Raw genomic sequence first — 22,160 nt, 5'->3', positions numbered from 1 at the left:
CACACTGCCCAGCTGTCAGACATTTTGTGGAAAATTCTGATGTGTTTTGTTCCACTTATTGGAACATTTTCTTCTTACCAAAGTCTTACTTTTTCACGCAAATGGAAGCTCTAGGCAAAATATTAATCAGCTTTGAACAAAGGCAGAAAAATTAAATCCTTTCCTCAGCAACTGATGTAAATAAGTCAATTCCAAAACAACATTAAAAAGGTTAGTGAACCTTTCTTTAACACTGAGAACATTGTAATACCTGGCAAATTTGTGCTGACTCAGAGCTAGAACTTTTCCTCTTATTTCTGAAACTATTTTACTCTTGTCTTCAGGACGACCATGCTCCAGCACATGTTGGATAACATAATTTCCATATTGATCCTGAAAATAAAAAGATTTCAGTTTTCTTATTGTGGTTCCGTCTGAGAAACTCATATGGCTTATGCATTTTTGTATTCACTTTGAGAACTACAACTGGTATGGGTGTAAAGAGAAAAAAATTAGTAACTGTAACTGATCATTACAAAATGATTAAAAGAGCACACCAGAAAAAACAAGATTTCACCAAGAATTATTCATGGTCCTTCTATGGATTTTAGGTCCAAAATCTGAACCTTGCTAAAACTTGTGATTTGCCAAGAAAAGACCATTATTTGCTAAATCTGTTTAAAATTAATTCTACACATTCACCATCAATAAAGCCACTGATTTTGTAGTGGTCATAAAACCTCCAAAAATTTCTATAAGCTGATTCTACGGATGCTGTTAACTAACACTGTACCCTACATTATACCAAAAGTGCATAAACAAAGCTTTATCATCTCCTAAGCAATTAAGGAACAACAGCCAGTTATATAAAAGAAACTGAAATCTACAACAAAAAACAGAGTTGATAGTAACTTCATATTGAAACATAAGAGTACACTAACCTGCACAAGCTGTTCTGTGTGTTGATGCAATTCTTCTAAAATGGGCAAAGTCTGCTCAGCAGTGCAGTGCTCCAGAATACGCTGAATTACTCTGCAGCCATACGGATGAGTTGAAAGCACAAATACCTTAAAACAACAGGATTACAAATTTTGAAATTAGACATACTGAAGTTTACAAGTGTGCTGTAAATTACTTTTCAAAAGTGAGTTATTGAATATTAGCTATTTTTCAAAGTACTGAAGTCTTCACAGAAGTGGTGTCTTCCAGCATTAGAAATTTCAGCCTCCAAACACATTCAGAGCCAGAGAAAGTCATAAACACTAAAGATCTGTGCCTAAGACCCCAGCTCCTGGAGCCATCTGATTACATCAGTTCTCAGTGGCAGCAGAAATGGCATTACCCAGTCTGCTAAGCAGATACCCTAGCTACTGGTGTAAGTTTAACAGGGGTACTCTCACACAACTGTTCCTGTTTTTCTTGGTAGAAGGAAGGGGGCCACTTGCCACGACTACTACATCATTCACCACTACTGGCATTCACCCAAGAGTACTGAAAGAACTCAAATGTGAAACTGCGGAACTATTAACTATGGTTTGTAACCTGTCCTTTAAATCAGCTTCTGTACCCAATGACTTTAAGATAGCTAATGTAGCGCCAATACTTAAGAAGTGCTCTAGAGGTGATCCTGGCAATTACATACCGGTAAGTCTAACGTCAGTACCGGGCAAATTAGTTGAAACAATAGTAAAGAATAAAATGGTCAGACACACAGAAGAACATAAATTGTTGGGCAAAAGTCAACATGGTTTCTGTAAAGAGAAATCATGTCTTACTAATCTATTAGAGTTCTTTGAGGAGGTCAACAAACATGTGGACAAGGGGGATCCAGTGGACATACTGTACTTAGATTTCCAGAAAGCCTTTGACAAGGTCCCACACCAAAGGCTCTTACGTAAATTAAGTTGTCATGGGATAAGAGGGAAGATCCTTTCATGGACTGAGAACTGCTTAAAAGACAGGGAACAAAGCGTAGGAATAAATGGTAAATTTTCAGAATGGAGAGGGGTAACTAGTGATGTTCCCCAAAGGTCAGTCCTAGGACCAATCCTATTCAACTTATTCAGAAATGATCTGGAGAAAGGGGTAAACAGTGAGGTGGCAAAGTTTGCAGATGATACTAAACTGCTCGAGATAGTTAAGACCAAAGCAGACTGTGAAGAACTTCAAAAAGATCTCACAAAACTAAGTGACTGGGCAACAAAATGGCAAGTGAAATTTAATGTGGATAAATGTAAAGTAATACACATTGGAAAAAATAACCCCAACTATACATACAACATGATGGGGGCTAATTTAGCTACAACAAATCAGGAGAAAGATCTTGGCGTCATCGTGGATAGTTCTCTGAAGACGTCCACGTGGTGTGCAGCGGCAGTCAAAAAAGCAAATGGGACGTTAGGAATCATTAAAAAAGGGATAACGAATAAGACGGAGAATATCTTATTGCCCTTATATAAATCCATGGTATGCCCACATCTTGAATACTGCGTACAGATGTGGTCCCCTCATCTCAAAAAAGATATACTGGCATTAGAAAAGGTTCAGAAAAGGGCAACTAAAATGATTTGAGGTTTGGAACGGGTCCCATATGAGGAGAGATTAAAGAGATTAGGACTTTTCATCTTGGAAAAGAGGAGACTAAGGGGGGATATGATAGAGGTATATAAAATCACGAGTGGTGTGGAGAAAGTGAATAAGGAAAAGTAATTTACTTGTTCCCATAATATAAGAACTAGGGGCCACCAAATGAAATTAATGGGTAGCAGGCTTAAAACAAATAAAAGGAAGTTCTTCTTCACTCAGAGCACAGTCAACCTGTGGAATTCCTTGCCTGAGAAGGTTGTGAACGCTAGGACTATAACAGGGTTTAAAAGAGAACTGCATAAATTCATGGAGGCTAAATCCATTAATGGCTATTAGCCAGGATTGGTAAGGAATGGTGTCCCTAGCCTCTGTTTGTCAGAGGGTGGAGATGGATGGCAGGAGAGAGATCACTGATCATTACCTGTTAGGTTCACTCCCTCTGGGGCACCTGGCATTGACCACTGTTGGTAGACAGGATACTGGGCTGGATGGACCTTTGGTCTGACCCAGTATGGCCCTTATGTTCTTATCTATGGGCAAACCCACAAGAGGCCCATGACATGATGTACCTAGGGTCTCGGAGAGTCTTCATCTGCACTGATCACATTTAAGAAAAAGATTTTTTCACTCATGTTTCCTAATCTGGAATTTTATGTATTAACTGGATATTCTGTAATCTTATAAAACAGTTTTGAAATTCTGCAACTGATTATGCTACAAATTTTGTATTCCATCACTGTTACATGCACATACTTTAAGTATATATTAAAAATATACAGTCAAATCTTTGGCTTACTCTGGTTACTTAAATTCTTATCCAGACATGTTTTTGAAGGTTTGATTTAAGGGCTTACATTTTTAGGTGATGGCCAGGATTGAACACAAAGACTTATATCTGGAAGTTTTGATTAATTAATTAAGCTAAAATTAAATAATAAAGCTAGCCTGCAAATTATTAAATTATCAAATTATTGATCAAATTGTAACCACCTAAAGGATAATAGGGTTATAAGGAATAGTAAGCATGGATTTGTCAAGAACAAATCATGGCAAACCAACCTCATTTCCTTTGACAAGGTTACTAGCCAGTGAATAGGGGAGAAGCAGTAGATGTGATGTATCTTGATTTTAGTAAGGCTTTTGACACAGTTCCACATGATATTCTTATAAGCAAACTAGGGCAATGTGGTCTAGATGAAATTGTTATAAGATGGGTGCACAACTGGTTGAAAGACAGTACTCAAAAAGTAGTTATCAATGGTTTTCTGTCAAATTGGGAGCGCATATCTAATGGGTCTCGCAGTGGTCAGTCCTGCGAGATTCAATATTTTCATTAAATGACTTGGATAATGGACTGAGGAGTAAAATTTTCACATGACAACAAGCTGGGAGAAGTTGCAAGAGCCATGAAGGATCGGATTAGAGTTCAAAACAACCTTGACAAACTGGAGAATTGGCCTGAATTTCAATAAAGATGAAATTCAATAAAGACAAGTGCAAAGTACTTCACTTAGGAAGGAAAATATCAAATGCATTCCTACAAAATGGGGAGTAACAGGCTAGGTGGTAGTACTGCCAAAAAGGGATTTAGGGGTTATAGTTAAGGCTACATTTTAGTCATGGGTATTTTTAGTAAAAGTCACAGACAGGTCACGGGCAGTAAACAAAAATTCACGGCCTGTGACCTGTCCATGACTTTTACTAAAAACACCCATGAATAAACCTTGGCCGTGGTTCCCAGCCAACGTGAGCTACGAAGCCAGCACTGTGGGTGGAGACAGCACACAGAACTGTCTGGCCATGCCTCTGCCTAGCAGCTGAGCAAGGGGGATGTCATCGCTTCCAGAGAGCCCCCCAGGTAAGCACTGCCCAGAGCCCACCTCACCCATCCCATGCCCCAACCTCCTGCCCACTCCCACACCCAACTCTGCTGCAGGGGAAGGAGGGGTGCGGTGGCCGGAGAGTGCCCAGCAGCATCCAGTGTGCCTGGCGCAGGGGCTGTCTGAGCTGCCCCTGAGCCAGGTACAATGGCCACTGCAAAAGTCACGGAAAGTCATGGAATCTGTGACTTTCTGTGAGCTCCGTGACAAACTCGCAGCCTTAGTTATAGAGGATCACAAACTGAATACAAATCAACAATGTGATGCAGCTGGAAAGAAGGGTAATATCACTGTCGGGTGTATTAACTGGAGTGTCATATGTAAGAGAGGTAATAGTCCCGCTCTACTCAGTACTGGTGAGCACTCAGCTGGAGTAGTGTATCTAGTTCTGGGCACCATACTTTAGGACATGTGGACAAACTGAACAGAGTCCAGAGAAGAGCAATAAAAATGATAAAAGGTTCAGAAAACCTGACTTATGAGGAAAGGTTAAAAAAACTGGGCATGTTTAGTACTGAGAAAAGATGACTGAGGGGGGACCTGAAAACAGTCTTCAAAATTTGTTAAGGGCTGTTATAAAGAGGACAGGGATCAATTGTTCTCCATGTGCACTGAAGGTAGGACAAGCAGTAATTGGCTCAATCTGCTGAGAGAGATTTAGCTTATATAATAGGAAAATCTTTCTTACTAAAAGGATAGTTAAAGCACTGGAACAGGCTTCTAAAGGAGGTTGTGGAATCCTCATCATTTTAGTCTTTTAAGGACAGATTGGACAAACATAGGTCACAGATGGTCTAGGTTTACTTGCTCCTGTGCCAGGACAGGGGCCTGGTCTCGACTTCTTGAGGTTCCTTCCAGCCCTACATTTCTACAATTCTATGAAAGTTATCTTCTGTTGTACAACACTTTTGTAATGTATTTTTCATTTTTTCAATTACTACATTATATTACACCTGGAATAACGCATGATTTGCCAATATAGCATTATAAAGGGCCTCTATTTATAAACCACTGATACCAGCCCCTCCACCCTTCCCCCCATCAGACTTTGATGTAAACAGTGAGGGGACTCGAAAAGTGAAATCAGCCATCATTTTGGTAAGTCATGGTATTGCTATTCACAATAAAAGGCTAATATCACAGGGGAAAAATATCCATCTCAGTATAGTAAAGTGCATGAGAGAGAATGATATGTTGGAGATATTGTAAAGAAATGTGTATGGTGCTTCACTAAAATAAAACCTAATCTGTCTGAATTAGGTATATTTTTCAGACTAGACAAGTACAAGGTGGTCATACTAAAAGTTTATTTAGCTGCAGTGATTTCTGTATTGTCTTTAGAACAATATTAACCTTGGCATATAATTTTTTGGAATAATGACCAGTGTCACCTTTCATATCAGACACCTCTACTAATCCAGGCTCAGAGAACATTTGATTGAATTTAATAAAGGTGTTTTATTAAAAGTGATTAGAATCAGGTGGATAACCTTGGAAGAAATTGCTACTACTTAAGGTAAAGCACATAGGAACAGACAGAGGAGAAATAAATCTCTCTTTACAAGAGAGTCTGGTAATAACTGCAGTTACTTCTATTGCCATGAACAGAGATCAGAGATGGCCTTTGGTTAACTGAAACAATAAAGTATGACAAAGGAAACCTGACCACGTCAGTCTCTAAACTGGAATGAAAAACTTGACAATAAGCTGAGTGTTTCTGCCATCAAATTCATAGAGGATCAGATGTACTTTTCAGAGGGCCTCATTCCCAATATACTCTCACTCTACGTCATATTAACTATGTATTCCAGGGTTTTATTTTCTTCAGTTAGGACAAAAAAAAAAGTGATGTTACATGCTACGTTAACTTAAACGAGACACCAATGTGTTGATAAACGCTTGTTGGTATTTGCAAATTATACAGCAATCCTTGGGTCAATGATGCAACTCCTAGAGAAAGTAGAGAAATTAACAACATTACCTGTCCTTTGAAAGCATCAATGATGAACTGGAGTGACTGTGGCTGGACACATTCAATGCATTTTTGTACAACATGGTTTCCATTTTGATCTTTCACACATTTCAGAACATGACCATCCAACTCTTTCACCATTTCATTCTGCAAAAAATAAGGACACTACTAAATTATCCACTTCTCTACACTGATGCTGTCTCAGCAAAACTGCATTTTCAAATGTAATATTCAAATCGTTATGTTCACTGTAAACCTAGCCAAGATTATCTTTTTTATCTGAAGAATTACACTAATAAAATATTCATTTTATTTCAAGCATATGTCACAATATAGTAAAAACTGAAAATCTTTAGAGAGTACACAATGGATTTGTTGAAAATAAATAAAAAAAAATACTGTTCTAACTTACAATTACCTGCTGGTCAGGTGAGATAGATTCTAGTGCTTTCTGAATAACCCGACAACCATACATCTGTAGGGCTAATGGCAGAACATGACCACGTATGCGTGTTGCTAGGGCTAACTTTTGATCCGGGCTTCCAAACTACAAGAAAACAAAGATGCTGTTAAATGAAAGCTGATGCATTGCAGTATGATGATGTTTATTTGGCAGAAATCTAACTGTCATAGGGCTTGTCTCCACTTACCAGGGGATCGATGTGCAGCGACCGATCCACAGGGATGGGGGTGGGGGATGTTGTCGATTTAGCGGGTCTAGTGAAGACCCGCTAAATTGACCGCCGATCGCTCTCCCAACGACTCTGGTACTCCACCGGAACAAAAAGCACAGGGTAAGTTGACGGGAGACTTTCTCCCGTCAACCCAGCACAGTGTAGACACCGCAAAAGGTTGATCTAAGGGGCAATCCTTTGCCATTTAACCACAACATGTGATCCCAATTTGCCAATGAATAACATTTTCAATGTGCTCTTTCAATGTCTCAGATTTGGTTCTGTCACTGCATGGTGACAAAATCATTTAAATAAACCTACTAAACTTAACAGGTGAGCTTTTTTATAGGTCACAAAAGGGCAGTAGCAGAGAAAGGTGTCACCTCTGGAGTGGCTCACTGAGGCCTCAAATGCCATGGAAATCTCGTTGGTACCTTGCACACCTTGGGAAAGTTTGGAACTGTCTAAGACCCATGAAGCAGAGCCAAAGTGTACCAGCACACTGGGTGTTTAGGTAGCTGAGGACAAGTACAAGTGTCAGGCAATTTTACCTGCATTTAGTACTTGACATTGGAACCCCTTAGCTGTATCTATGGATTAGTGCTGTCTTTCTTGGGAACATTTCTGGGGCTAGGCCTGAGTCAATTTACGACACCAAGATGAAATAACTACAAATCACCAACCACCATCTAATGTGACCTCCTACATAACATGGGTGGTAACATTTCAGTCAATTCTTGAGTTAAGCTCAATAATTTGTGGTTGAACTACAGAACACCTTTAAGATAACATCCAGTCTTTGTTTAAAGACTAAGTGAAAACAAATCTACACCATATCCTTTGGGAAATTGTTCCAACAATTGTTTTCCCTGTTCAAAATTTGCAGTTTATCCCCAATCTGAAGTTTTCTAGCTTCATCTTTCAGCCATTGACTCTTGTTATGATTTTACCTACTACATTAAACAGCCCTATAGTATCAGCTATCTTCTCCCAGTATATGTATTTAGAGACCACAGTCAAGCTGCTTTTTATCCCTCTTTGAAAAATTAGCAGATTGAAAGATGTTCAGCATAAGATGCATTTTCCAGACCTCAGAATAATTCCCATAGCTCTTTGATGAACGCTCCGTAGCTTTTCTAACTTCACTTTTAAAGAAGTATAAACACCAGAACCAGACAGTACTTGAACAGTGGTCTGAAATGCTTTATATAGAGGGAGTATCACCTGCTTAGGCATTCACATTTTTTGTGAGCCCTTTCAGTCACACCACTGGACAGAGTTCATGTTCAGCTGGTTATCTACCATGGCTCATAAGTTCTTTTCAGAACCACTGCTTTGTCAGGATGCAGTTCTATACCCTGAAAATATCCTTCTAATTACGCACCTATGATTTTTTGGCCATCTCACTTTGTGGACTAATCTGCACAGGGAAAAAGCTGGAGCACATGGTACACAGAAACTGCAAAAGCATGCAGATTGAATGCGCAAGGGAGCGCTGCATTCCTTTTCAACACCCCATCCTGGCTGCTCCTGCAGCTCTAGGGTACCTCCTCTACTTGGAGAAAAAAAACCTTGGAAAGCACAGGAGCAGCGAGAAGCAGAGGCAGCTTGTAGAGGTTAGATACTGTGATGGCATTCTGACTCAGTGGGTGGGCAAATGAGTATGGAAAGAATTTAAGCCTAGACCTATCATTCTGCAGAGATAATTTTTACTGGGGGAAGAGGGAAAAAAAAAAAAAAAGAAGACAATGGGGGATATGAGCCGGCAGTGCAGCAAAGCTATACAGGAATTTGGATTCAGAGAAAGAAGATGGAACAAATTATCCCAACTGCACAGAACTGTCATTGAGCAACTTTTAAACAAAACAACTTTATTGGGCTGGGGTTGCAGTGGAAAGTACATCACAGATTTAAGTGTAAAAATCCATATAAGAATACCGTATGTTAACAAAAACAAGAATAAGAAACCAAGAGAAGCTGAGTTACAGTAAAAATAACTACAGGTTTTTAAACTATGGAGATACACAGTTAAGGGTCACCCAAACAAACACACCTTTATCCCACTAGCAATTAACTGAAAACAAGCAAATTTTTAAAACAAAAATGTTTTAATTCACTATATGAGTATCTCAAAGTTTTTCTTTTTTTTGCCTCCTGATACTAGCTTGTGATTGTTGGATAGCTACTGAATGACATTGCTAGGATCAATTTTCAACATATTTATTTAGATATACAAGGAATTATTCTGGAACACTGCCCTGCTTGCCATCACAAAGAATTAAACTGAATATGTGGAGAATTAAAATAAGTAGGAGGCATAAATGTGAACCCCCAGGCTTTGACTATGTGCAAACAAATTATTTAGTTTAAACATGGCCATGTATGCACAATAAATATTTTCACTGAAAAGTTCATAAGGAGTTTTTTGTTTTTTTTTTAAATCATGTGCAGTGTTATTCTTCATTTACTGACAGATTACAAAAATCTAGTGGGTGAGAACTGCAAGCTACATATGTTATAGGAGAATCTGTTGTGGACCCTGATCAATATAGGATTTTTAAAATACTGAGAAAAAAAATTACCAAATTTTAAGGGTGAAATTTTAAAAAATATACATTTATTTTATTTTACATATTGTGATGGACACTCATATATTTAGGTATTAGTTTAAGCAAATTGCTGTGATGTTTATTTTAAAAATGGCCTTAGAAGGCCTAAACAAACATTAACACTTCAAAGCATCAACTAAGGATCTCTACATAGCCGCACCTAGCAACGCAACAGGACTTCTATGCTCCTATCTATAATAAAGTGGGTCTAAAACAGTATTCCCTGAACTGCCTCTCAACACGTTAAAACTTCAGGCTAACTGGTTTAAAAATAGTTCACCTGCGAAATGTGGATGAAGTAGCACTGTTTTTAAAGCAATTTTAGAAGTCATCCCTACCGAGTCAAGACAAATTTTTTTTTAAGTAATAAGGAAACTACTGTGTCTCCCTACAACCGGCAGGCAAACAGCACTCACCCTACTTCCTGAAACACGATTATAGCCTAAGAGTGGAGAGGATAACAACTGTCAACAGGACGGGGCCATGCCAGACCACCACCACACAAGGAAAATCTCTCCCACTCTTCTTGGGGAGCACTGAAGAGAAAACACTATCGAGCAGCCTTCAGTATCAAAAAATTAGGTGCCATGGTAAGTGTACAATATCTGTTACAATATCAGAATAGAACCTTTAAATAAACACAAGTCTTTTAGTGCAGGCACACAAAATACTGACTAAAGTATATACTTACCTCGAAGAATTTCTGTATTACATAGTTTCCAAATACATCAGTCATCAACTGATATGCTGCTTGCAGAATCTCAGCAAATACCATCTGGCGCTCAGCTGGAGTAGCGCGTTCTAGCTTTTGCTGTATGAATCTAAGTGCAAGAGAAATTTATATGCCATGACCTAAACAAAGGGAAAACCTCAACTGCTACGAATCACAACGTTTATTTTGATGAGAAATCAAATCACTAAAATCAGGACATTTAATTAGACTATATTTAGAAGGAATACTTTCACTAATAGTTTTTAAAATATAAATATAGACGTATTTCAGAACAACACTGATGATTAACGTTCCAATAAAAAAATGGCTGAAGGGTAAATTGCTCTTGACTAATTCTTCTAGCAATTTGTTACCCTACCTATGGCAGACAAAATGACAATTAAGTAGCTGCTGAAATTAAGTTTTCAGCTACTACTGAAAAATGTATCTGATTCCGGATTCCAGTCTTTTACCAAGGTCTTTCTGATACTTAAGAGAACTCCTAAAGTTTAGGAAGACTGATTCTATATTGAAAATATTTTTTACTTAAGAATTGTACATTTAACTCCTTACGTAACGTATGGTGAAAATCTTCCTGATATGAAGGGAGGCTAGTGTAAGACTTTCTGCATTACTTAAATGTAGCTCTATTCTAAAAACTGTTGCTGTAAAAATGATAGATGCTTCACTGTGGGGCAACCACAAATCCACATTAAAAATGAAATGCTTTAACTCAATTTATAAATGTTATTACTTCAATTATAAGCTTCACTACAACATTTACCTCGAACCATGCTGGTCTTGAGAAAATTCAACTATATGTCCAACAAGGTCTCTTAGTTGAAGGTTAGGGAAGCGATTATTTCTGAAATCTTCCAGCAACCTACTGCGTCCAGAGGGCATAATATCAGACCTACTATAACGAAGACGTGAAGGAGGGAAGAGTTGGCTGCTGGAGCTAAAAAGACTGGAGGTACTCGTGGCACTGCGATACTTTGCTTCTGCTCCGGGTGCTGCAGAGATATAGCGACCACTACCATTTGTCAGCCCTCCTACAATGAAGCAGCTTTATCAGTACACAAGCTTTAAAGAAAGTAAGCAACAATAAGAACTGTACTAAAACTGTGTATGTTTTAAAGAAAAAGAAAAATTGTCTTTTTACTGTTCAGTCACCTCAACTGAGATGATATAGTTGGTTATATTCATAAAAGAAATAAAGCACACCCACCACACCTCCTTTTTGTTTTTTAAAGTGAAGGGGAGGAGGTAAAATAACTTTCACTGAAACAATCTTATACAACACGTGAAGTGCTGTGTATCTAGACAAACGTATAGAAACTTTAGAATTGGGTGGTCTCAGCCCAATGACCCCTGGGCAGGATTCCACTTCACAAGTGGCACTATCTCACAGTTGGCCAAAGATCTGAATAGGCCACAGAAATTGAACTATCCTTTATCCTCTACGGTGCTACTGTAGTCAGGTATGGCAAAGTGGCAAGGCATTTTGGGGCCCTTGTGCCGCCATTGCCCATGCTGTACCTGTTCTGTGGGGAAAACAGAAGACATCAGCATCCCAGGCTTTGCAAGCACTATATGTGTGTGAAAATTTTTTTAAGATAGAACATTAAAATGGTTCTGCTTGAAATATCTTTGTTTTAGGGTTAGTTAAACTGAAGTTCGTTTAGAAATGGTAATCCCTCCGCTGGCTGCCAATCCTCTATCATACCAAATCTCAGCTTCTCCTCAGCACCTTGAAAGCTCTATATTCCTCTGCCCCTCCCTCCTTATATATGAACTGATCTTGCTTTGTGTAGTGCCTGTTTCATGCTTTGCCAGTATTTTCACCTACAGCTATCCGACTGTCTTCACTTCACAAACCCATCAGCATCACCTTCCATGCTGCACCCAGCATATTATCACCATAATCGAATACCAAACATATATTTTAACTGCTACTTTATGATACATAAAAGGGATACTGCTACTTTAATACAAATAATAAATAATGAAAGTCACATTTCTACTTGAAAATCTTGTACCTACTATACTGACATACACTAAAAAAAAAGGGGTGGGGAGGGGGGGAGCTACATCACTTTCAATGTTTTCCCTGGAGTTAGAGAGGGAGACACTATCTCAGACCCTTATTAGCATCACAGGAGAGCAATAACCCCCCCACTCCCAACCCAAAAATCACTTATTTTTTAAAAGGAATTTCAGTATGTGCTGTAAAGAAGGGTGTTCTATCAGGAAACCGATTTAAAAAAAAAATTCAAATTGACTGTGTCCTTTAAAGCCACAACCAAGCCTTTGTTTGGTAATATTTTTCTGACCAATCTACTAGACCAGGCAACCAAATTATTACAATGGGCTGGTAAACATTTATGAAGTCTCCCAGAGTCTTTTCTGAATGGCCAGCTGAGTTACTGAAGCTGTATGCAAAAGATTGAGATATATTAGCATATCCGGAGTCATTTACATTACATTGGATATCACAATGAGCTAAAAAGGGAAACAAAAGGTAAGCAATACTAATTGTAAAGTAAATATTTAAAGGAATAAGTAGTTTAGGTCCCTAATTTGATATATAGCATCTCAAAATTATATAAAAAAGTGCTCTAGTCTCAAGGTGGTTTTTTTTTTTTTTTGTTAAAAATCGACTACTTTATTGTTATGAAGTTACCTGCAAAATCCACATCCTACAGCTACCATTTATATGACTTCTGTATCAGTATTTCCAGAAATGGGCTCACAGATGATGATGATAATAATGTAAAGGGTACATTATTATTGTTCTATAGGTCAAGATGGATGCAGGGAAAGTTTATGCAGTGAGACTTTTCTTTTTTAAAAACAGCTAAGGATTGAAAAAATCATGCTTTTAAATAAAAGAAAAGGAGTACTTGTGGCACCTTAGAGACTAACCAATTTATTTGAGCATAAGCTTTCGTGAGCTACAGCTCACTTCATCCGATGAAGTGAGCTGTAGCTCACGAAAGCTTATGCTCAAATAAATTGGTTAGTCTCTAAGGTGCCACAAGTACTCCTTTTCTTTTTGCGAATACAGACTAACATGGCTGTTACTCTGAAACATGCTTTTAAATGTTATCCTTTTCAGCTCTAAGTATTTACAATACAAGACTCAATCTCATCATTAGTTTAAGAATAGTGGAGTAAATCTAATGCCACAAGATTTCAGCAAAGTTGGTTTAATAGCGATGTGAGTGCAGCTTTACTACAATGTTGCCTCCATAATAAGACTGGCAGGATTTAAAATTCATGTTACTTCATTACACAACTATTCTCTGTAAAGTAACAGGATAGTTTTGAGTAAATGCTCCTGTATTTTATGGATCTAATTAGCGCACGCACACAAAGATGGAATTTTATGTGTGAATTAGGAATAATTTAAAACACATACTTTTGAAAAACGGGGCCCATGAGAGCATAATCTAGGTATGACAATTTTTCTGTTTGTTTAACTTTTTGGGTAAGTTGTCTAACACAAGTGTATTAATAAATTTATATAGCAAAATTTCATGCTTAAGGATCTCAAAGTACTTTACAATCAAATTTTATTTGGAGAATTGTCTCCAGAAACCATTTGTTTTATTTTTAATATTGTAAACGAAAGTATATACTAACTCATAGGAAACAGTAACACCCACCGAATTACCAACTCAAAACTCTGCTGAAATAATGTCTTGAGAACATAAGAATGGCCCTTACTGGGTCAGACCAAAGGTCCATCTAGCCCAGCATCCTGTCTTTCGACAGTGGCCAATGCCAGGTACCCCAGAGGGAATGAATGGAACAGGTAATCATCAAGTGATCCATCCCCAGTTGCCCATTCTCAGGTTCTGGCAAACAGAGGCTAGGGCATTCTATTCAAGAATTATCCTAGCTATGTTTAGCTTCTGACATAGGACAAGATCATAGCACAACCTGGTATGGGGGAAGACATATCTCCATCCCTTGATAGTTGATCAGCATGGAGAATTTGTCAAACTTCTGTAGCACTATTTTTTCTTTGCTAGGAGTTACTGCAAAGTTAAAATAAAATATTGGGGCATACTGATTGGTTGATGAGGTGGTTAGCTTTGCTATTATAATGAAGTATTACATCAGAAGGAGCGTTCTAGCTTAATAATAAAGGGAATAGACTGCAAATGAAAAACCCTAAAATAAAAGCAGTCATGGATATTTATTGTATAACTATATATTCTTGCTCATTGTGTTGGAACAGATACAAAGATTGCTCAGCTTTGTACTTCTCTCATCTATTCTACTCAGACATTCTTAGTGCACAAAAAATAAAATCCAACCAATACCACCCGCAGAAGTGCATCCCAGCTATTATTATAGTCCAGGACACCTTTCAGTTATTCTCCTCACAAAAATTTATTGTTTATAGCACTGTAAATTCTTCAAAACTGAGAGCTAGTTACTAAAGTCCTTCTGGTTACCGTACTATGTCAGGTTTGTTCTACAAAAATTCAAAAAACATGTTTATTTTACAGATTCCAATACCAAAACAGAGGTCAAGTAGGCCAATTCTTTTAAATGAATTGGCCAACTGATACATAATGCATTGCTCTATTCATTAAATGGATTGGACAATGACTAGCTTTCAAAGCACTATCTACAAAAATTTGCCGACTAATCTCCCAGGTCAAGTTTAGAGACTGAACTATTAACAAGAAGTGAATCTAACAGGATATCATCTAGTATGAGATCAAGAGCACAGTATGCCTAATATGGTAACAAAGAACACATTTTTTTGTTACCACCTCTGATTTTACACAAGGGAGATCTTCAGTATGGTAAAATAATAATTGGGCCAATACAAATTTTAAACAGTCCTATGAATATTAAGTAAACTACTACTATCTAACTTAGATAGTACACATTATTTCATGGAACAGGAAAAAAATGAAAAAAGAATATTTTAAAAGTCCAGTCTCTCCAATTCCTTTAGATATCAAGAAAGCAGTTAATACTTATTAAATTATTTGTTCAAGAATTTCTCCCCACGAAGTAAAACAGCTCTGCCATACAACAGCTGTTGTGTTTAAGTGTGGTTAACAATCTTACTTTCTAACATAAAAATACAGTACATTTAATTATTTAACACAGGGGTTTTTTTCTCGTTTTTTTTTGTAATAAGGGAACAGCCCCAGCTGATCCTCAGGTAAGAGGAGGTCAGCTCTATTTTTCATCCGCTCAAGTGAAAATGTAAAGGACTCAAGTATATACAGGTTTTTCATAATTTATTTTGTCTATATTTCAGAAATGAATCCAGTGCTTATGATGCCTGGTTTACAGAAGTCCTCTGCAGTCAAGGCGCTACACAGTACCCCACATGGCCTGACAGTGGGCCTCGACTCTCAACCAGACTGACCAATTCTTAAGGCCACTTCTATGGTAAAGATAAAACAGCATCAGCAGTTCAGGCTAAGAAGCTTTGCCTGGACCACATGGACAAAGCATAGCTTCAAAACTCTGCTCTGGTCTAGAATACTTAAAACAAAAGTAGTCCCAGTGTTTTAAACATGGCTTAAAACCAGTTGGGCTCACAGTTTTATCACTGTGAGTGAAAGAATAGTTCAGTGTCCTGCATCATTCAATTCACAGCCTTTCTACTGAGATTTGCTATTAGAAAGGAGCTGTTACAAGCAACCAGCTTGTACTGTGATGGCTTGACAATATGGGACAAATGACTAAAATAACTGAAGTGAGCTCACACTTTGTCAAGTGGGAAAGAAAGGAGTTGGTGGCAGGAGATTGAAGATTTTAAAATAGCATTAATTTCTTGCAAAGGAGCAGTTGGTTGTTTAGGCTGTGTCAACACTATAATTTGCAGCAGGGTCTGAAAAAGTATAAACCATGTATGTTTCCACCCACGGTTGCAGTGGTATGGACAGGATCAACTGAGTCCCAACCACCATTTTAAGAGAACAGGAGTTAAGTGTAGTTAATCCTGTCCATACCAGCAGGCAGGACAAATGGCTTCAACAACAGATCCAAAGGGGGATTAGAGCTGTGTTTGACAGGCATTATCAAAATACAGATGAAAACTGCAGTGCAAACACAGCCTTAAAGTATTGTTCTGCTCTGAAACATGAAAAGTAAGAATGACTTCTTCCTTAAATCTGCTTTCTATTTGTATTGAGACATATCTGTTTACTTCAGTAACAACTTTTGCTACTTTTTGTACAGCACTACTGAGTCAACATAGCTTTCCAAGAGAAAAATCAATAGAACAGGTAACTAAATTTCAATTGCAGGGCCCCCTTTATGTTTGTGCAACGCCATTAGAGACAATCGGACTGCAGCAGTGTAACTGAATCTTCATTACTGTTAATTATGAGAGCTAAAAAGAACACAATGATTTTCAGATTTTAAGCTGATTTTGCAGGACAGAAAAACAATTTTACATGTAAATTGATCGTATCTGATCTGGAAATGTTTGAGACAAAGTAAGCATGGAATCTCATGGTCCATTTTATAAAGTCACTTTTCAGAATATAACTTTATGGTCTCTACATACTATTTAGCCATTAATCCAGAACACTATTTTAACAAACAATTGTGCTTAGCCCACATTGTCAGGCAGACAGTCTAAACTGTTTAAATCCTGTGTTGAACACAATTTTGATGACAGGTGTAATCCTTGATACTGATGGCACTTATATATTTTCTCAAAACTGGAAAGGCTCCTGTTATTTAACACAGTTCACTAAACATACAGATATCAAATTTACGTATATAAATAATGCTCCTCAAATTTTGGATTTAAATTATAGCTTTCATTATTAGTGAAAGCTCTAGTTAAAAACTGCAAAATGGTTTCCTTGATAACACCATTGTCAGATGCAATTTTCTGAAAAGCTTCCATTTGGGCTGAAACTTTCCGTGCTTGATCTCAGCCCAAAAGGTGCACTTTATAGACATAAAAAAGGAAAAAAGGTTAAAAAAAATCAAGTGTGCTAAAATGTCCCCTTACCCATTTTTTATTTAGAAAAGTCAGGATATAACCATAAAGTCATACTAAAGGGGGACACTAAATTGTAAATGTATTGTATATTTCAATTATGCTTAACATGAATACATATACCACTTAAACATTTCTTGCTTCAAGAAATTTCTATTTCCCTAGAGCTTCAGTTCTCAAATCTTCCTGTTTTAATTTGTACCAAAATATAAAAGTGTACAGGGATTAAATTGGCTACTGTCTGCATGGATGGACGACTGTGTACAGTAGTCAATGGGGCCAAGTGAAATTCATTCTAATAGTTATGTGCAATCATGCATCCAAATGTAGAAAACCACAAAAATTTACAGCAAAAAGGGGAAAAGGTTTTATGAAGTAACCCTGAATTAAACACAGGATCTTCCACAAATATACCTGTTTGTGGGTTTGGGTGAGTGTGGTGTTAGTGGTTTTAAGATCAAGCCACCACACATGTTCTTACTGGATCAAATATTTCTAGAACTATTGTTAACAAAGAATTTGAAAATAATACAGAGGGGCACCACAGAAAGAATGCATTATGGATCTATAGCCACTTGATTTTCTTCATCTACTTGGTGATAATCCTTGATGTCCTGGCAAAGTAGCTGACCTCAAGACAGCAGACTAATTGATTCAAGATGATCCTTCAATACATTCAATATTGTGAGCTTTGCTCAAGTTTTTCTCCTAACATTAGCATATCAGGTGATAGTGAAAGTTATTTCACTATCAAACAATACATTTCCTCATTTAAAGGGTCCTTTATAAATATAAATAGTACACAAATCACAAATAAGAACAATACACTTTTGCCTGTTGAACATAGTAGAAAGGAATATATACTACAAAAATTGAGTTGTCTTACTGGGCATCAGACCTTTCTTTCTACTTTTCAAATCTGAAGAGTGGTAGAAAATCAATTGTTGGCTCCATACTGCAAAATGCTGTGTGCTCTCCACTGTCACATCAATGAGAGTTTGAGTGCACTCTGCAACTTTCAGGACTGGGCCCTCTAATTAAAAACTGTTGGACAGCAAAGATAGTGTGACATCTTTTATGCAACATACAATATTTTACACATATAGAAATACATACACACATACAAACAAAAAGGGTTTTGTTTTGTTTTTACCTAAATGCAAACTGGATGAGGATCCATGTGATGAAAGTGATGGCGGTGGCGTAAGTGAATGTCCTGGAGTTTGGCTTGGCAGAGGCATGCCTATTGGACTTGGAGAGGAGGAAAATCCCAGACTATTGTAAAATGGCTGCCCTATGGGTGCTAGGCTGCTACTAGATCTTTTGTACAAGTCAGAGCTAGTAGATAGAGAATCTCTCCTTGTGGCACTACTACTTGCAGAACTGCCAACTGAAGAAGAAATAAAAAAACCCTAATTACATACAGTGTCAACTGAATAAAACCTATCCCCAACTACAGCTGGGCAATAACAGATGTGATCACAATAACTATAACAATTGTTATGATAAAGACAATTACTGTGATAACCATACATGCTTTTGAATAAATCACAAACGGGTATAAACATACCACAGATAAGGAAGTATTTTACTCAATGCCCAAATCTTTTGACATTTCACTTCAGACTTTTTACTGGTATATTGTAGTACTATGTTTTAGTGTCCTCACTTCAGGCTTTGGGAACAGTAGTCAGAAATTTCCTACACTATGCTTTATATGGTTCAGTGGTGCTGAAAGTATTGCCACTAATATCTGCAAAAAAAATTCCCCACGGGAAATAATTCAAGTTGGTGCCACTTGGTTTCAGGAAACAAGCTGGATAAAATAAAAGTATTTGCTTAAAAGCTGAGAAAATAAAATAATGAATCTCCTTCACTTTTGCCCCAGCTGCTACTGAACTTCTCTTCTTTGTCAGACACCTCTTAGAACTGTGGAAACCAACTGGCCACTCTAAGAAAGTAATTCTGCTAGAGTCAGTTTTCAAATTCCCTGAGAGAGTTGTTGGTTTTCAAAGAGAGAATATTTTGGAGGAAGATCATAAAGGGATCTTATGATCATAAAGGATCATAAGCTGACAAGAGGAGAAGCAGAGCACAGGGTGGGATAAACAAAAGAGAAGGGGAGGAACTGGGAACAGCTTTAAACACTATTGCGGTATTGCTTGAAAGTAAATTACGGACTAGAAGCTTAGGCTAAATTGTATTAGTGAAGGACTGGTATATTGCCCAGTAGTATCAGCAGGCTGATGACCATTCTAGGATAAATGAAGGGATACATATGAATCACCATTTTACAAACTAAAATATTCTGTAATGTTATGTAATAGTGAAATGTTAAAACAGAGTTCCTGTTTTAATTTTGGAACATTTCTAGCACACTGGTGAACGTAACTAATGCTGCTGCACTTCCAAAAGTAATGAGCACATCTTGAACTCAGTTTGGCAAATTGATTTTTATGTCAGTTTAAAAAGGACAGGATCAAAGCTGACAGTTTTAAGCTCTGACATGTATAAATATAAAAATAATAGGTGGGGCAGGTAGCACTGCCAACTATTAAGGTTGCCCGTCAATTCCTAGGACTGGAAGCACGATGTATTATTATTACAAGATCCTGATTTTCAGTTGCTTTTAAGTTTACCAAACTTTAACCATTTGGGCTGAAATTTTCCTTGCTGCATTCCTGCCTCAAGCTGAATTTTTTGGAAAATTTCATTCAGAACAGTTCAGCCATTTCAGAGAGACTGGAGTTAGTGAAGAATATGCTTTATTTATGTTAAATTCTGGCAACTTTTAAGAAGCTCTCGTATCCCCATGGTTTGGAACAGAAACTTTAAATTTGGCTGAGGGTGGCCTGTCAGTCAGGGATGAGCCTTGTTGTCCCTGTAAAAACTGTCCAGATTTGTTCAAGTTATAAGCCTTTGGGGAAAAATATAGTTTGCATATGCTCAGTAGAGACTAGAGTATCAGCTAAAATCTCCAAAAAGTCTACACTAGGCATATCCCCTCCCCCAGGACCAAGCAGGACTTTCCACGCAACTTCAGCTCTAGGCTGTTGCATGCTGTGCCTAGGATGGACACCAGAACTGATAGTCTGGAGACTCTCTTTTCTGTGCTCTTATTGTCTCCTGCTGATGGGCCCAGGCACTGAATGGGACAAGAAGGCTTGGACTGGGAGCTCACTGGGCAAGGAGAAAGAATCAAAGGAGGCTGGAGATCAGAGGAGATGCCAACGGGGAGACTGGGACAAGGAACTGGGGGGCAGACACAAAACACTAACACTAGAAAAGAAGCCCAGGGACAGAGACATATCAGACAAGGAGCTAGGGGAAAGCAGGGGGAGGAGGGGAGGGCACAGAATGGGACTGGGCCTAGCTAGGTAAGGAGACTGGATATAAGGAGCTGGGGGGGGAGATTAAGAAACCTGGGACGAGAAGTGTGAGGAGTGGAGAATGGGTCTAAAAGGTACCAACCCTGCTGATGAACGATATGGGTGTCTACTTGATGCGATATGATTGCATTTTGGTTTTTTAGTTTACCTTTTTAAAAAGTAAGAAATTGCATACAAAGAACTACATTAAAATAATGTTATTAAGGTTGCAAGTGCAAGAACTCACAAGTCAGGAAATGCCAGAATTAAGGTTGCCTAATTTGGTCCCCCTGGGAGTACGCATTACAATACAATCTTTAATTACATGATTACATACTATTTTTCCACTACCTTTTTCAGTGCATAGAGATGTCTTAATGAGTAGCTATTCAATATTTTGTTTTCCTCTTACTGTTCAATAGGTGATCCCATATCTTATTTACTACACACAATTTCCGCATCCATTTTTCTGTGGCACTTCTCACTATAGGATCTGAGTGCTTCACAAAATTAATGAATTTATCTTCACAATAGCTCTGTGAGATGAGTGGGTGTACTACCCCATAGACCTCAGTTGCAACTGTGAGTGCTTAGCATTTCTGCAAATCAGACCCCAATGTCTCGAATCCAGCACCAAGAAACTGAGGAACACAATTAATGACCACCTTTGAAAAGTTTGATTTAAGTAACTTGCCCAGTATCACACAGGATCTCTGTGATAAATGCAGGAATAGAACCCAATTCTCCAGGGCAGCATTCAACTGCCTTCACCATGAAACCATGCTTTCTCTTCCTGCATTCCTCTGCCTCACTACACATTTTCCAACTTCTACAACAAATGAAGCAGTGTTGTACAGACTTTCCTTCACTATACAATCCTGATTCATCCCCAAAAGCAGGTCCATCTAGTGAACTGAATAAGGTAGGGGTCCTGTGGAATAAATAGGTCATAATCATGTAATTAAAAATGTAGCATAATGCATGTGCAGAAGAGGGCCAAATTAAGGGTGCACAAGCAACCTTAATACTGAGCATTTCCTAACTAAGTGCTTGACTTTGCATCCTTAACAATGTTCTTTTAATATAGGTTTGTGTGTGTAATTTATATACGAGAGCAGAGTAGTACAATTCATAGTCATCACAAGCATGCCTGCCTCTGTTTGCGCTACTTTGTTTCCCAGCCAGTCAGTTAGGATATTAGGTTTACTACAGATTTACTTTGGAGTGCTTAATTAGATTGTTAATTTTTTTATTTTTACAGGAAAGAGCTATGTTTTTGCCTGTCAGTCTTCATTCTTCCCATTTAATTAGTACCCAGGTCTTGCAAGGCACTGAGTGGAGACAGAGAGAGAAGCTCAGTACTCTGACAAGTCAACTATTAAGCAA

At 37.9% G+C, this 22,160-nt stretch overlaps 1 protein-coding gene across 4 annotated transcripts in view; it reads right to left on the bottom strand.

Moving 5' to 3' along the window:
* PUM2 (pumilio RNA binding family member 2) overlaps window positions 1-22,160 on the bottom strand; it is a 103,752-nt gene that overhangs the window by 4,628 nt on the left and 76,964 nt on the right. For 3 of the 4 annotated variants that reach the window (XM_074947538.1, XM_074947536.1, XM_074947537.1), the window contains 7 exons: window positions 18,560-18,796; window positions 11,197-11,464; window positions 10,392-10,521; window positions 6,830-6,964; window positions 6,427-6,564; window positions 921-1,046; window positions 251-372 (listed from right to left, as the gene is read on the bottom strand). In XM_074947538.1, the coding sequence (XP_074803639.1) occupies window positions 251-372; window positions 921-1,046; window positions 6,427-6,564; window positions 6,830-6,964; window positions 10,392-10,521; window positions 11,197-11,464; window positions 18,560-18,796 (1,156 nt within the window). The remainder of the gene's footprint in view (window positions 1-250; window positions 373-920; window positions 1,047-6,426; window positions 6,565-6,829; window positions 6,965-10,391; window positions 10,522-11,196; window positions 11,465-18,559; window positions 18,797-22,160) is intronic. The other variant, XM_074947535.1, reaches the window with a different exon arrangement.

The sequence above is a fragment of the Natator depressus genome, chromosome 3 (assembly GCF_965152275.1).
Source record: "Natator depressus isolate rNatDep1 chromosome 3, rNatDep2.hap1, whole genome shotgun sequence".
Lineage (NCBI taxonomy): Eukaryota > Metazoa > Chordata > Testudines > Cheloniidae > Natator > Natator depressus.
The sequence above is the reverse complement of the archived record's forward strand: the minus strand, read 5'-3'. Positions and strand labels throughout refer to the sequence as shown.